The sequence below is a fragment of the Morone saxatilis genome, unplaced genomic scaffold, assembly GCF_004916995.1.
Source record: "Morone saxatilis isolate NCDOM2014 unplaced genomic scaffold, NCSU_SB_2.0 Contig18, whole genome shotgun sequence".
NCBI classification, from domain to species: Eukaryota; Metazoa; Chordata; class Actinopteri; family Moronidae; genus Morone; species Morone saxatilis.
The window spans coordinates 13,805,272-13,822,375 of record NW_023339740.1 but is presented as its reverse complement, the minus strand read 5'-3'; the positions used below and the strand labels follow the sequence as shown (position 1 = coordinate 13,822,375).

The window sequence follows — 17,104 nt, the reverse complement described above, 5'->3', positions numbered from 1 at the left end:
TCGAGACAGTGTTTGTTCATTCTGTGTGGTTTCAACCTTGAGGCATCTTTCATGGATCGGTGATGACAGTCTCAACTCGATAATAGCATAAAATTGATATGATTGCAAAGGATTATTACAAATTGTGGCACAAATATCCATGCATTGCTTTCACCCTAACATTATGATGATTAATACCTGAAAATGGGTGTTTTGCTTAGCCTGACAGACTTAATTTTCATTTTCTTTCACTTCATTCACTCATTTTGGTTCTGTTTGAATCACTGAACCTGAGGGAGACATGGGGGCGACGATTCAGAGGTGTGGAGGCAGGCTAGGTTTTTTATTTTTATTGGGATATGCTTTATTTAATCAGGCAATCATTAAATACAGCATGAAGAAATAAGTACACACAACAAACACAGCCTGTCAAACACAAGCATAAGCCTACTAACAGCATTAGAAGCAATCACAGACTAAAAAGGTACAAAGTTTAAAATTGTACAGCGGGATGAGACTTTGAAGCAAAGGAATATTTCGACATTTTGGGAAATAGACTTTTGCTGAGAGTTAGATGTTAAGGTCAATACAATAGTGTGTACACTAAGTGCTCAAGTGCTCGCAGTGATTCAGTCTAAGTGGCAGAGGACTGTCTGTGTAGAGATGGGCTTTCTGTCTGGCTGGTTTGGTGCATTTGGACCTTTTGTGACTCACAAACCTCTTCATGTGCCTCGTCATTGTTTGTTCGGTAAGTGTGTAGCTGAAGCTGGCAGCCGGTTAGCTTAGCTTAGCATAAAGGATAGAATCAGGGGGAAACAACTAGCCTGGCTCTGTTCACTAATTTCCTGCAGACACCGCTGGTTGCCTCCTACTGGCCAAGAAATAGTCTGGCACAAATAAAACATCAATTGTTGTTAGATGTACAGTTTTTGTACATATTACAGAAACAAGATATAACCTGTTAGTTTTAGAGGTGCTGGTTGTTTTTTGTTACTTTTGAACAGCGCCAGGCTAGCTGTTTCCCCCATTTCCAGCATTTAGTTTAGTTAAGCTAAGATAACTGACTACTGGAAGTAGCTTCATATTTACCCTTGACAATAATACCAGTGTGCTATCAGAAGGCTTGCATGTGGATTCAACGTGGCTGGATCAGACATCGGCCACTCCTCTACAGCTGTATTCCCACATATCTTGCTTATGCCCTTTAGCAGGGAAATAATACCATTCAGTTTTGCGTCATAACTGTTTGGAACTTGCTCCTCAAGATGATTCATGTACACTGTTTGTGTACAGTTCAGTCTGAGTGGCAGGTGAGAGGACTGTCTGTGTAGAGATGGGCTCTCTGTCTGGCTAGTTTGGTGCATGTGGACCCTTTGTGACTCATAAGCCTCTTCATGTGCCACTATCATTGATGAAGTTATGTGTTTCTAGGGTGACCGAGGACCCAAGGGGGCTTGTGGAAGCGATGGACCCAAAGGAGAGAAGGTGGGATTGAGACAGACAGACAAAATGTGATTTGGTAGCAGAAAGAGGAGAAGAAATAAGCATGAATGAAGAAATTGTGAAGAGGGGATTTGGACACTGTGGGTTTTTTATTCTGTCCAAATAATGAACAAATAAACGGAAGCATGTTGACATTTCACTGATGGCTGGTGGTGTGTTAGGCTGGTGAATAGAAATAATAGAAACTGTATCCCTTTGTTGTGATTATATGTTAAACTTACAGAAGTTAAATGAGTCAGACATGAATGAGTCATGTACTGTGTGGTACATACGTAATAATATGAGTGTATGTGCTCAGGGGACTGCTGGTATTCATGGACGATCAGGGCTTCCAGGAAGAAAAGGTGAACAGGTATGACTAATATCTGTGGCAGAGAAAGGCATTATTTTGTGTATTATATGCATCTTATCTTTAAGACTGGGCATATACAGCTATACTCTCTGTGTTTTCCAGGGGGAACTTGGACCTTCAGGGCCCCCAGGGACCCCTGGAAAAGAGGGACTAGTCGGTCCCAAGGTATGTACTATTTCTTTGTATAAAAATTGTGTCCATATGCAAGTTATAACCACTTTTATTTGTCTGTATAGGGAGACCGCGGTTTTGATGGGCTTGCAGGACCCAAAGGGGCTCAGGGAGAGAAAGGTGAAAGGGTGAGTTTGTGACTTGAACTTCTGCAGTGCAGTGTGTACATATAAACATACATGAAACTATAAGTAGTCTATTTATAATCATAATAAGGCTACAAGCTGTACCTGATCTCTGTTTTATTTATATACCATCAGAAGCACAACGTCACTCATCCCCATAGCTACTTGAGATACATAACTAACTGTCTCTGTGCTTCATGTAGGGTTCACCAGGGGTACCTGGCCCACCTGGTCCTAGAGGAGTGGATGGGGCTCCTGGTCTGACTGGCGGCCAAGGACCAGCTGGTGCTAAAGGCCCAGAGGGACTCCAGGGACAGAAGGTGACTATCCTTACTTTGGTTTGATGAAAGCTAATTCTACACGTTGGTCGCATGTTTTATCTGTGGAGGAAGAGGTCTGTAAAAAGGATGATTAAATATTTAATAATGACATTTCAGCAATCACTTCAGCAAATGGGTGCATCAATTATGGCTGTGCAAAGATTTGATTGTGATCTAGCAAAGAAAAAAGTATAATGGAAGTAAAAATAGACAAAGGTGTCAGTTATGTCACTGAGTGCGCAAAATAGCATCGGTCAGGGGTGTCTGAGTGGTGAAGTGGCAACAAAGATAAAACTTTCGTTTTTGACAGTTCTGACATTGAAAGTATGATGTAAGACTGATACAAGAATACAGTCTTTTTTGTATTTCTCCTTAATCTGTTCTCCTCTTTCTTCTTCACCTGCCTGGTATTTGTGTTTGATTGCTGTGCATTGCTTAACGATGGTTGAGAGTTTGATGGGTTCCTGTGTTTGATTGGCTTGTCTGCTGCATCATCAAGTAAATAAAGAAAGCTGGTGACAGGAGAGGAGAGCTATATCTGTCTCTATGATGGATGCACCTTTTATTCAAACTGAGACACTCTCTTGAGTCAACCTTGTTGCATTATTTTCCTAAACTAATATTTTGCTTTGGTGCAGCGTGAAAGAAAGGCTGAGCATGTGATCTGCTAATAAGATGAAAATAGCACTAAGAAAAAAAATTTAAACCTATGATGACATAATATCCAATATATAAAAGGAATTCTGTGTTATAAAATATATATAAATAAATTGCGAAATTTACAGCATATATTGTGTGCCTGCATTGATTTATTCATGCAGATATGATAGATGCAATGTAGGTACGTATGTGCCAGACCTGCAGTATGATGCCTGCATCACAATCAAGTTTTATACTGTCTGCTGCAAACATTATGTATGTTTTAACGTTGTGTTTTGTAACAGGGAGAGAGAGGTCCAATTGGTCCCGCCATGGTGGGTCCACGCGGTATTCCAGGGATCCCAGGGGAGCGAGGAGAACCGGTTAGTGTCGCACTAGGTCTCCTGGGTATTCTCTTGACAACTTATTTTTGGTAGGAAACTGCTTAATGAAATTAGGGAAATTCTCTGAACTCATCAAAAACATCAAACAGCACTGAATTACCTGTTGAACTTCAGTATTAGATACTTAACCAAATGCCAAATGCATCATTCAAGGAGAATAAATTCTCTTGTTTTTGTGAGCTCCTCAGCGACAGACTTCATCACTTTGACAGTTAAATTTGCATATGTCAGAAACAGTTTTATTTAATATGACAACCCTGCATTAATATAGCTTTCTTAGCTTTAATAATAAACATTTTTGGTAGAGACAAGGACACAAAACTTCGAAACTGAGAAATAAAATACATCACATTTTTTACGTATGTCACTATTGCTGATTTAACCTTTCACTTTGACTTTGCATTTAGTTCACGGGCAGCACCTGGTCTCAGTCTAATGAATGAATGTGCTGCAAGCTTCTGTGGTTCGTGTGTGTCCTAATACCTGTCCATGTTGCAGGGAGAGTTGGGCCCAGAGGGAACCAAGGGAGACAGAGGAGAGCCAGGCATGACGGTCAGTGCTCGAGCCTTACCACGGGGCTCAATCTGAAGATGCTTTCACCAAACAGCATACACACACACACACACACAAACACATTTACACAGAGTTGATATTAAGCCTGTGTTTGTAAGTGTGTTTTCCTCTGTTCCCCTCTTTATTTTCAATTCAGGAGGATGAAGTCAGAGACTACGTTCGCTCAGAGATGAGTCAGCACTGTGGTGAGTCTTTCATGCAGCTTGTATTGCTAATTTATAACAGAGTTGTCCCCAAGTTGAACTTCAAATGGTAATCACAGCCTGAGTCACACCCTTAGCTAAACTCTATGAAAGTATGATACAAAAGAAACTACAGCATTGCCATGACTCTTTAAACTGACCTTTATTATTCCCTCTCTTTCTGCTTCCTTCCTGTCCATCTGTCTGATCCTCAGCGTGTGGAGGTGAGTGAGCCATTCAGCTGCAGCAGAAGAGGGTGGACAGAAGGGCTGTGATTTAGCATGAGTCACAGCGGTACACTATACCACATATGCTGCTGCCGAGTCTGTAGTGAGAGCTCTCAGTCTCATATATTATATATTTGTAATATGCTTCGGTGCATTTGCCCTCGTTTAGCATTTGTGTGAAGTTTAAATGAGTGAAATGCATGATCATTTAACCTCATGCACACCAAAATACCAAATAACAAATTAATTCTCGGGTTGGAGGCATTTGTTAGTAACAAGATGGTGTAAAATACACTGGTTCCTGATCTTCTTCTTCAGATAAATCTTAAAAAATCTTGAAATTGACCTAAAGTATCTTCTACTGTGTTTGTAATGTTCCCTATTTATTTAAGTAGCTTTATAAATAGCTTTGATATTTAATTTATCTTTATAATTATATTCTTTGCCTAAACGCAATGCTCTGACCAAGGTAATGGCCTTTTATTATGTTGTACCGTAAAACTTAAATTACAAGCAATCACAGGTCTCAGTTAGATGCTGGCACCATGTGGTTGGGTATGTTTGTTCTCGTTCCCTTGCTAGCTATAAAATAGAGTGTCCCCACGTTTCTCTGTTTAGTGCTATATATATATATATAGGGCTCTTTCTCTCTCTCGGTGTACGCGGTTGGCCTAGATACGCTGTTTCTCTGAGCTAGATTAAATGAATGGTTCTTAATTGAATATTGAAAATAAAATTTTATACAAGTAATATTTATACTGGTTTAAATAAACGAGTATTTCCCATATTTGCTGAGCAAAGGAATTAAAGGCCTGTCCGTATAAACGCCTGTCCCAAATATGCAGGTTGAGTTCAGCCATAGAAGCAAATAAAAGCCTGGGCTATTAATTGAGGTTTTACGGTATATTATATACACATGCTAGACTTAACTACATACGTTCAATCAATAAATCCAATCTTAATGTATTCACAGTGAAATGGGATGACATTAAATATTTAAAAGTAAATGACTGAAAAGAAAATTAGCAAAAACCTCAAAGTGATCAACTTTCCCAAAATTTTAACTGCTGTTTGTCTGATCTGTTAATCAATTCAAGACTTCATCAGTGTTGTGAAGCAGCAGTTGCAGCAGCATGAGATGAGTGATAGTGAGGCAGGCTGTTAATAAATATGCAGTGTTACTGAGAATGAGGCCAAAACAAACATTTTACTCATGTTTAATTTATTTCTTATTATCTAAGAGACAGTTGAGGGTTTCATAATGTACAAGTCAGTAATGGATTAATTCCGCAGCCTTTAGTTGAATCAGCACTGATTTGACTTGGACTCAAGTCACAAAATGTTTGACTTGAGTGTGACACAAGTCCATATAGCGGCGGCTTGAGTCTTTAAAGGATTACAACCAGTTTTTTTGAAGATTGCCTCATATTGACCAGTCTCGCAAAAACTTGGTAAATCCTTTTAACTGGTGTGTATGTTGGAACGGTGGAATGTTTTTTTTGGTGCTTCGGGGGTTGTTGTTGGCTAATGCGTTTGAATGTTTTACTACCAGAATGTTCTGTCCTTCCTTTTTGTTTTTCATCGTGTAACACTTCCGTGGTCCCTCTCACTCCCTGGATCCTGTCTCTGCTCCCTCGGTGTCCTTGTTCGCTCCTCCTTGTCCTATCTGGCTCTCTCAGGTTCAGGCCCAGAAACTCGGTCCCAGCCCCCAGTCAGGGCTCGGCCTGCACCAGAGCAACAACTGGCCCTGAAGGGTGAGGAGGGTGAGTGTGTCCTTCCACCGCTCTGCCTGTCGTGCCTCGATCTGTTCTGTCTGTCTCTGTGTCCGGCCTCAACAAACAGGTTTAACTTGGTGGTGTTACGTCTGGAGACCTCTGAACAATGGGTGGTTTTCTCATCAAGAAAACAGAGGACTCAATTTGTGTTTATGCCCAACATAATATATTCTATGTCTCATATCCAGACAAATACAAATGTAAGAGTAGAAGCTCTATATACCTGACTGTTCTGAGCCTTCCCTCTGTCTAAAGCTTGGAGGTTGTCAGACTGAGGTAAAGGACTGTCTGACCTGTGTGGCGTTGCTCTTCTCTCAGGACGTGAGCTGCGTGTGGTGGTGAACACCAACGACCCGGACTACGAGCACATCTACTCCATCGAGGCCTATGACGACCCCATGGACGAGATGCTCTACTTCACTCCATCTGCCAACCAGAGTGGTGGTACTGTATTTCATACTGTGACCAATGCTATCATGCAGAGAGGAAGCACTTCCACACTCTGAGTATCACCTCAAACAGGCCAGTCTTGCATGAAATTGAGAACATTGTCTTAAAAAAACGGTACGTGTGCCGTGATGAAAGTGAAAGAAGTTGTTTCCCCCAAACAAACTTGTGTTGAAATTCACTGTTCCTCCCCCTAAACATTATTTGTGTGAATTGTTAACTTAATTATTGTTGTGCTCAAGCAGAACTAGTTTGTATGACGCATTGTTGGACAGTGTTGAAATGAAAAGTGTTTATATCAGTTCAGAACAGCCACACTGGAAGAAGGAGCGGAAAGTCAGCCGTTAGATAAAGAGGGGAGAGAAGGCATTCTAAGCATTGTTGTTCACATGAACAACCTAGTACAGAAATAGTTGTGCAACAAATGGAAAACAGAGAGCCAGAAAGATACAGCCTCCTCCAACAAGCAGTTCTGAAAAAGAATATGTACAGCTTAAGGCCCAACAAATATCTTGAATGGTTTTCTCTTCCAGGAAAACAGTTGCAAAGCTGATTTTTAGAATTATCTGACATTTTTATATATTTACGTCCATGTTTGCTTGCTAGCAATCTTCCTCTTTCTTGCCTTTTTGGCACATTGCTATATTTTGTGGAAGATCAGTGGAATCATAAACCAATCGTCAGGACTGTTTATTAACTTCCCGGGGTAACTTTTTAATTCAATTATAACTTTATGCTATTTATGGGTTTTCCAAATCTCTACAATGGAGGTAGTGATTATAATGACAAAATTATTACGACCAAAAATCACATCGTGGGTTAAAGTATGAGAATAAGAACCAGGTTGTCAAATATCGGGATTCCCCTTTAATTTAATTATTTTAGTCACCTAACAATGACCTCAACATTAACCAAATTTGTTTATATGCTACAAACCCATCATGTGATACAGAAGATGGCGTTTCGAATTTGTGCCTATGTCCCATAATTTGGTTTATTCAATCACACGTAATCCAATTTGTGCTGGAGGAGCGTGTCTCACATTATGTATGCGTTTCCCCTTTTACTTTTCATGACATTATGAGACAGTGTTGGCCTTGCATATTTTCTCACACAGCTTGCTACGAGCACACACCATCCTGAGTCTGTAAACTTTCATACATCCTTAAACCCCGGCAATTTTGCTCTTTATACTGAATGTGTTTATGCTGTGTGTGTGTGTGTGTGTGTGTGCCTGTGTGTTTATCTGTGTATGTTTTGTGTTTCTGTGTGTGTTGCCAGGTGAGGCTGTCAAAGATGAAACTGAAAAAACAGGGAGAGTTGAACCAAACAAATCAGCCAGTGCTGACGTTAAGAAAACAGCAACAGTTGCTGGTCAGAAAGCAGTGAAGGTTACACCTCTGAAAGCAGTCAAGTCCAGTACAGTCAGGTCCAAGAGGAGAGTCACAGGGGAAGGTAAACCAGCTCATGTGCTGTTGTCCTGTTTTGGGTTTATTAAGGTTTCATTCTGCCTGCCTGGTGTTTGGCCCTGTCTGCATGTCTCAGGCTGCATTGCAATATATTGAAATAAGCAGAATGGTTTTGAGTTTTGAGCTAAGTGGTTATGAATGCTTGTTTTGGCCCCCCTGTTGGTCTTTATGCTGCTCTGCCTCTGCTTTTTTTTTCCTGGCCTGCCCTTTCCACGTTTTTGTGTCTTCTTTGTGTCTATGCACCTCACGTGTGTTTATGTGTGTGTGTTGTGCAGATCCAGCAGACCTGTGCCTGCTGCCCATGGAGGAGGGGAGCTGTGGACGATACACTCTGCGCTGGTACTTCAACAGTCAGGTTCAGGCCTGCCGGCCCTTCATCTACAGCGGCTGTGAAGGAAACGACAACCGCTTCCTTCACCTGGAGGAGTGCGAGGAAGTCTGCCTTGGGGAGGCTGAAGGTACACAAACACACACACACAAACACACTAATTTATGTCGCATAAAAGTAATGAATGAATGCAGACTGATGACTGATCTGTTGTGCAGGACCTCATCCCTCGAAGACAGCATGATGATAGTGGCCAAATCCTCGTCCACCACAGGAATGTTAGCGTTTATATTGCTTTTATAGATCATTATTTTGTCAAATGTCAATGGTCAAGATTTGTTTTTGTCTATTTATTGTTTCTGTAAACCCAACCAAGCTTTATTCCAGGGTGAGAGGGGATACCAGAGCGCCTCCTTGCTTTATGTTCTCCAGGCAAAAAAAGATAAAATAGTGTTTTTTTTTTAGGTTTACTTTTTTGCGCCGTAGTAAAACAAATATTTCTAACATTTGCACACTGAAAAAGAGTGTCTTTGCTTTTTTTCAGACATCACCCTGATTTTCTCAGTTCAGCTTTACCACAGTATTGAGATACCTTAGTAGTTGCACACAGATAATAAGACTTAATGTCTGCATACAGATAGGGAGTGGACAAATTACCTGACTCACCTTACAGTCTAATGCAATAATCCTTAAGTAAATACCAATATAGTGACGCTCATGATATTTCATTAACTAAGTGGTGTTGTTCAGTTATTATGTGTGTTTACATGGAGCCTATTACTCTACTAATTATCAGTATGAAACAACTAAAAGAAAATTCAGATGTATATTTTTAAAATGAAAATACTCACTCCCACACTTTTCTACCCACTCAACTTAATCCAAAAAGGTTCCCTTGGAAAGATGCACTGCTCTTTGTTCTATATTATTCTTAGAAGAGAACACTGCTTTATTACAAATCCACAGCAGTAAACCAAGCACTTGACGCAGGTTTATTGTTTTTAAAAGGTTTGCTGGTGGTGTTTGTGGAGAGTAGATGTAGTTTTATTTTGCAGTCATTAAACTTGTGTGAGTCATTGATTGGATTGATTACATTAGGGAGGAAAAAGGTCGACAAGTGGACTGGATGAAATATGCATAATCTGACATTTTGTGAATGGAGAGCAAGAACTACACCCTTTATGAACTTCACCAAACTGGCAGTTACTGCAAGGATGGCGTGTTATAAGATATTTTTTATTATTTGTGCTCACTCCTTGTATGTACAGACTGTTTAACTCTCCATACTACTTAGTAAAGAAGCAAAGTGGGCAGAGTTGTGGGTTCTGGAAGTATTCTCCGTATTGTAAATGAGCATTTAAATGCTTTCTTACTGCAACAAAGAAACACAGGAGTCACCTAGATAAAGAGGCAACATGTATTTCAGCTTTGTTTCTGAGAAATCATGTTTTATTGGTCAGTTTGGTTTGCAAATAAATAATGTAGTATATAATATAGTATATATAGTATAGTATATAATACCAACGTCCACAGTCATTGCTATGGAGAAGACAAAAGTTAGAGGCACAAATTAGAGCTTCAATAAAGAACAAAACTATGAATGTTGAATTCATCCAAATTTGATCCAGAATCCAAAAGTGAATCAATTTAAATTAACAGGTTTCTACGAAGAATAACCTTTATTTTTACCCCAAATTTAAAAATAATATCAGCGCTTAACAACGTAAACAACACAGTTTAATCTCTGTGATTGGTTGTTGTTGCATTTTTAATGTAGTGCTCTTTGGGAATTGAAATTGATTTCTCGCCTTTTTATCAAAGAAGTTTTTTCATTCAATGTGATTGAAATGAATTCATTTCACCAGGGAGATATCCATCCCCATCCAAGCCTCGAAAGTATCACCTAATACTGCTGTGCAGAAAATGAGCAGTACCTCCAGAACCCTTAATGCCTGAAATAACTCCTCACACTTCTCTACACAATAACTATGCAAGCACAACTATATTGGGTTATTATTATGGATATAGTTTTATCATTTGTATTAAATATGAAGAATCAAGCACAATATTCTGCCAATATTTTGTACATATTGTTTTATATTGTTTGGGGAAAGTTGTGTTTCTGATCACAACTGCATGTTTACCTGCCAGAGAAAAGGTGCTATTTTTAAAGGTATTTTTATACTGTTTATTGATGATGGAAGCGCTTTGTTCTTATGTTCTACAAACTATTTTGTTTCTGTAGTGTTACAGAACATTTTAATAAGCATTTCTAATAAACCAAATGTTTGAGTAAAAACGAGTTTGGTATATTTTCTGATTTGACCTATTAATCATTTACAGTATGTAAGCAGTTTAGCATACACAGCACTCACGCAACATATATAGCTTTTAAACCCATGACTTTCTCATTAGCAGACATCTGACAACTAAAATCAAATGACAAGGTCTCAATGATCTTTGTCAGTGTGCACACAACAATGGAATATTTCCAATCATAAAAATTCACTGGATAAGTTTTCAGTGGAGGGGTTAATGGAGATTAAGGGATGAAAAATTGTCAAGTGTGTGTGTGTGTGTGTGTGTGTGTGTGACTGATGTAGATGTTCTAATTTCATCAGCAGATTTTCTTAATGAGAAGATTTTCTGCTTGTTGGCCACGAGTCCTCCTCCCTTGGTTTTTCCATGCTCTCTGCCCTTGGTTGATTTCCCCTGGTGGAGGACACAATGACTCCATATCCACTTCATTACACCTCAACAAGCCTCACATGGCTTTGTCTCTCACTTTACCTGACTTAAATTTCAAAAGTTGTCTTAGTCAGCACCATATCATGCTGTAAGCTTACACATGTTTCGCTCGGGCAATTGACTCACATTGAGGCAAGGACAAGATTGTGACACACTGACAGTGATTGTGGATGATAAACATGTGGAAAAGGCTTCAAATTGCTCAGGTGATGGACAAAGACAGACCATTGTGCATACTGTTTCACATTAAATTACCACCATGTACTGAAAATGTCAAATTAACTTCTCAAAACTAAAAGTTTTTAGACTGTGGACAAATACACAACATGGCCACAAGTATGTAGACACCTAAATATCACACCTATATGTTAATGTCTGTCATCTTATTCTACAACTGCGGGCATTATTATGTTGCTATAACAGCCTCCACTCTTCTGGGAAGCCTTTCAAACCTTTGAACAAGAGCATTATGGGATCACGATGGAAATACTGCTTCAGTAAAGTACAAGTACCTTCAAATTGTTGCACTAAGTACTGGAGTAAATTAAGTTCCTTTCAATCACTGGCAGTAGCCAGGTTTCTCTCAGTTGGGGTTAAGGGTCCACACTATGTGTACTGTCCACTTACTTTTGGCCATTTTGATATTTGCATCTAGAAATGAACAATACTATGAAATTACTGGTATCAGTATTTAAGACCATTGAGTCTATTTTTTAATAGCTCCTACTGCCAACTGCTGGGTGCAAAGTAGACCAGAAAAAACATAAGAGCTGCGTCACTGTCTTACTAAATGTGGACTGGGTTTTGTACTTCAACACTTTCGTATTTCAAAGCAACACCGCATGATAGCACAGCATGAGACTGCCTCATCTCAGTAACAGCTACCTGTGCGGACCACGATACACTGAAGCTTCATCATCTAGGCTGACTTATGTAATGAGCTGTTTTTATGACAGAATCAGCTCTTAAACCTAATATGACCCACATTGTCGTATCAGAGGATAATGACGGACGACATTTTGGGAAATGCTTTGTTTTACTCAAACACTGATTGTTAACAAAACATGAAAATAGAACCCTGCGTGTATGAATTTATGTATATGCTTCTCACGCTTCTCTGCTCCCTGCCTAGTCCTCAATCTGCTTGATTCATCTGGTCTGCTATGTTAGTCTGAGTGTGTGTATATATGCTCACTGACACACACGCACACGTATTTCATCATGATTCGTGTGTGAGAGATATATTTCACATATCCTAAAAATAGCAGCCGTTACTGATTCGAGCAGCCGTAACCAGTCGGCTTTACTCAAGGCACCAAAGCCTTTAGAGCAGTCTCGCAAGTCTTTCAAAGGACATGTGAGGATAGTAGCTGTGTGTCTGTGTGCATGTGTTGTGTGTATGTGGGGGCCTTGTATTTGTATGACTATGATCCTGTGAATCTTCGGTTTCTAATATTAACAATGGGTGAGTTTTGAATTACCTTTAATACTAATTTGATATTCAATTCTGCTATCTGGGTGCTCCTATTAGGGCAAACCTACATATTTATCAATTATTTCACATCTGATTATTCTCGTGACTCAATGTTGTCCTTCACAGATGTATGCTAATGTGTGTGTAAATGTTGAATACAACTGAATTGTAATTTAATAAATACTACGCCTCACTGCATTTATGTGCTTAGCTACATTAATGTTATTGTAATTCCATAATAAGCAGCTGCACTGCTGGCCATAAGTTTTAGCCTCTGACTGGAACACTGAGATTATGAGTTTCTGCATACAAACATGTACAGAGCGCTTGTTTATGAATTTTCAAAAATGGAAATATGGATGTTAAGTGGTGTTGTTTCTCACTATAAAATGAAGTGCTGCCAGACAGAGCCTTTCAAATAAGGCTTAACCCCCCCCCCCTATTTTTTTTTTTTTTACTCTTGACCCTTCAAGGGTATTTGCCAGCCACCATGATCCTTCTGCTGGTATGTAGTGGGTCTTGTGGAGGACAATCATGAACATGCTGTGAGTACAATGGTGGCTCCCTCTGTCTGTGTGAGCCAGAACTGCTCCTCGTCGCCTCTCTTGGATGTGGAGTATGCAGAAACACGTTTAGGAGTTGTTCATTTTTTTCTCTTCAGTGACCTTGACTGTTTAAAGCCCCGGGGTCTTGGGTTGGCAGAGAGCTCGATTGGTAGAACCTCGCCAAGAGAGAGGAGCAAGCCAAAGTCTCTCTCTCTCCGTCACTCCTCTCACTCTTGCTCTTTTTTCTGCCACCCACTTCCCTCCGCAAGTACAAAGGCTGTTGCTATAGCAATGAAACATGCAAGAAATGTGCTCAATCTCACTTTTACCCTCTCAGCCATATTAGCATATGATCCGTATCACTTCTATCTTTATTTCTATCCTACTTACTCGAACATATTGCTCATTATCAAAATATAGCCATCATTTGTGTGTGGGTCCTGTTGAGGTGCATAATGCACTTGCTCATCTATACGCACGTGTGTGAGCTTCAGGAGAAAAATCAAAAACATGCGCTGTGGGATTACTGTAAAGCTTGTGTGTGCTGTTCACAGCAGATTCCCCTGATGCTTTGACCCCAAGTTTTCTCTGCTTTATCTCCTGGAGTTTGTGAGTGTGGATGGGGGCATCAGAAGTTCCTTCTGTCCTGTAAGTCTTTCACTTGAGCACTCACAGTTGTGCCAGCCTAAGCATTTATTCAGGCTATCGATCTGAGCGTTTGGGTTAAACTCTCAGGGCTCCTGGCTGTACTGAGCATTTTCACACAAAGCTGTTTCAATTAGAAATGGGTATTACACACCAATCCTGTCTCTGCTCACCTCATAATTAACTGACTTTGAGTCCAGATTTTTATGCGTGGCAGATTTGTGCTTAATGATGTGATTCAAAATGTTCTATATCTAAAGAGACCTTTACGAATATAAAAAGAAGGTCATGGAGGCATTATCTGTACATTAATTGTGTCTATTTTTGAAACTTTGCATGGAACAACTCATTGCTAATGTCAGGCAGCACCACCTCCATCGCACCCCTCTCTCTTCCTCTCTGCCTCTTCCTCACTTTGTCTCCTCTCCTGTCCATCTCCTCCATACACCAACAGTCTGCAGAGAGGTGTTGTTTGCTTTGTTTAATTTTTCCTCCAGCAGATGAGTCAGCTATTAGCATATTCTCTTCATTATGGCAGTGATGAGCACGGGCCACCTGAGTGTCACAATGCCTCAGCATTATTAAAAGGCCCTCATGGGATAGCTCAGGCGCATATAAGTTCAAATTAGCATATGCCATTTCTCATCTCTCTCTGCTGTCATTCAGCAGCCCATGCTCTATTTCAATTTATGCTCAAACTACTGATGTCCTGAGATTTTTTAGTTTCTCAGCCCTCCCTATCCATTACCCTCCCCCCCCCCCTTCTTTCGCCTCCCTCCTTCAATTTTTCTCCCCTCCAACGATCTACTTCCCTCTCTTGACTGTAAGCAAATCTGTGATCTGTAATTTTGCAGCTGACTAGGAAGCAGAGAGTGGTGGAAATTGTTAGTTATTGGAAGAGAGGGGGAGATGCCCATAAGATATGGTCCTGTAAGGCACTTCCTGCTCGTTGGAACTGGTACACCACCTAGACCTATTCCTGATAATGTGGTGTATGATGACCTCTGATAAAAAAAAATTCATATGAGTGACATTTCAGTTAGAGACACTTATGTAAAGAAATTTACCATTCATAGTAAATGGCTATAGTATTAATGGAACAGAAGACAAACTGCCCATGATCATTTAACCTTAGTTAAATCAACAGCAACACAAGATGGGTGGAGCTGCAGCAGTAAACATGAGCATATTAGCATTAGGTTTAAATGGCCACACTGGGGTGCCGTGGTAGGTCACCTGGAAGAACTGGTGCCCCACGTACCAAGGGCCAAAGAGTCCTTGCTGCGGCCATGGATTCAAGTCCAAGCTGTGGCCCTTAGCTGCATGTCATCCCCTCTTTCTCTCCCATTCCTGTCTATATCGAGCCATCCTATCTAATAAAGGCCCAAAACCACCAAAAATATTTAAAATTCAAATGGCCATGTTGGCCTACTCCTGTATTGTCAGATATAACTACTTAGTAACAGCGGGTAGCCAATCAGTGGATGCCTGTGATTGTGAAGCATAAATGAAGCCACTGATGCCAGTCAGCTAATGCAACTAGGGTAACAGAGTGCTCTGCTTAGGCTTAGTCAGTCCGTCATTTAGACTGAAATAACTGTAGATTGTCATTAAAATTCAGTACAGATATCCATAGTGCCCAGAGGATGAATTCTGATGATTGGTTGGTGATGCCCTGACTTTTTATTTAGCACCACATCACATAAAAAATTTCACTTTGGTTTATGACTAAATACCTCCAAAACTTATGACCTACCCGTAAGCCCCAGCTGTACTTTGTGTTTAATTCTAATTAGCAAATGTGAGCATGCAAATATAATGTAATGTAACTAAGATCAGACAGACACTGAAACTGATTGGTTAAATCAACCCTCTGGGCTCTGTGTGTCATGTTGAGTGAAGGAATGATGGACGGGAGGCCTGCATTCCTGTGCTGTAAGGAGCAGAATATACATACTGCTCATTCATACAGCCAGCTCACCATGGTTGGCTCAGGCTCAGATTTTAACACAATGACTTGCTAGTTTGTTGAGTGCACTAGTTCGTGTTATATGACCAATTTATCTCTATAAAATGGATTACATCCACTCGTTACACTGAATTTCAATCAGTCAGAACATGAACATGCTCTTACAGATATTGATATCAATTTGCTACATTTGTGCCGAGCCCTGAGATAGCACGGCTGTACGCTCTGTTACTCTGCATTACATTTATGACTCTCCACAAACCTCAACCTACTCAGTTTGTTTGTGTTACCAGCAATGTCACCATACTCTATCAGACAAGGTTAGGTTGAGGGTTCAGAGCTCAGTCTGTTGACCTCTGACCCCATTTAGCCAGTAGCATGAGCTGCCAGACGTCTTTCCTTGTCAGGAAGATCCGGCTGCAGCTTCCAGCTTACATTTCAGTTTTGATTTTGGATAAGTAAAGTTTGTCCTCAGCTTTTAACTAACTTCTATATCCATTTGGGGTAATGTCTTTGAAACACTATAATCTTTAATTTACTATTCATTCCCTTAATAACTCAAATTGTGCTGTTTCTCCAGACCCATGGGATCATTACCTGAATGACTTTTCCGGTCTCTGCTCACTAACCGACCTCCTGCGACCGCTAACGCTTCCCTAAGTAATTGCCTATTGATTCATTAAAATTTGTCTAAAGTAAGGCTCCCTGACTGAATATTGCCATTTTGCAACAACTCAGCATTAGAACACAGAAGGAAAGGCATAACACTGATGTAGAGGAATTGTCATTTAGTGGAGATAGAAAAAGACTGAGACAGAAGATTATTTCTTCCTTGTCTCTGCAGATGGATGTATGGAAGCAGTCTGGGAGGATGTATCAGTTTGGATTACTGGGCTCCAGGGCTCCGTCTCTACTATTCAGCACATTATCTCTGGCAGGCTTCAAGTAATATCTTCACTCTGAATCAAATGGCACCCTAGGGCTCTGGTGTAAAAAAAAACCCAACAGATACAAGTTTGTAGAAGTGGTGCCTCGTTTTAAAACGTTTGAGGATGACGACCACAAGCCATTATCAAATTTACGCATGCATGTTTGGTACAGGACAGTCCTGCTGTTGCTGTGCTGGAGAAGTGAAGCTGAGTGGGGATGGGAGGGAGGTAGTACAGGCTGTATGTGAGGATGAGGAACAGGAGGGCTGGGCTGAAGACAGGGACGTGGATGTCAGATGC

General features: G+C 40.3%; 1 protein-coding gene across 1 annotated transcript in view; it reads left to right on the top strand.

Moving 5' to 3' along the window:
- col7a1 (collagen, type VII, alpha 1) overlaps window positions 1-10,713 on the top strand; it is a 57,552-nt gene extending 46,839 nt beyond the window's left edge. The window contains exons 105-118 of the mRNA XM_035661722.1: window positions 1,411-1,464; window positions 1,781-1,834; window positions 1,937-1,999; window positions 2,071-2,133; window positions 2,334-2,450; window positions 3,395-3,472; window positions 3,992-4,045; window positions 4,203-4,251; window positions 4,464-4,472; window positions 6,155-6,238; window positions 6,569-6,694; window positions 7,979-8,152; window positions 8,442-8,624; window positions 8,713-10,713. Coding sequence (XP_035517615.1) covers window positions 1,411-1,464; window positions 1,781-1,834; window positions 1,937-1,999; window positions 2,071-2,133; window positions 2,334-2,450; window positions 3,395-3,472; window positions 3,992-4,045; window positions 4,203-4,251; window positions 4,464-4,472; window positions 6,155-6,238; window positions 6,569-6,694; window positions 7,979-8,152; window positions 8,442-8,624; window positions 8,713-8,738 — 1,134 coding nt within the window. The 3' untranslated portion in view covers window positions 8,739-10,713. The remainder of the gene's footprint in view (window positions 1-1,410; window positions 1,465-1,780; window positions 1,835-1,936; window positions 2,000-2,070; window positions 2,134-2,333; window positions 2,451-3,394; window positions 3,473-3,991; window positions 4,046-4,202; window positions 4,252-4,463; window positions 4,473-6,154; window positions 6,239-6,568; window positions 6,695-7,978; window positions 8,153-8,441; window positions 8,625-8,712) is intronic.
- The last annotated feature ends 6,391 nt before the right edge of the window (window positions 10,714-17,104 follow it).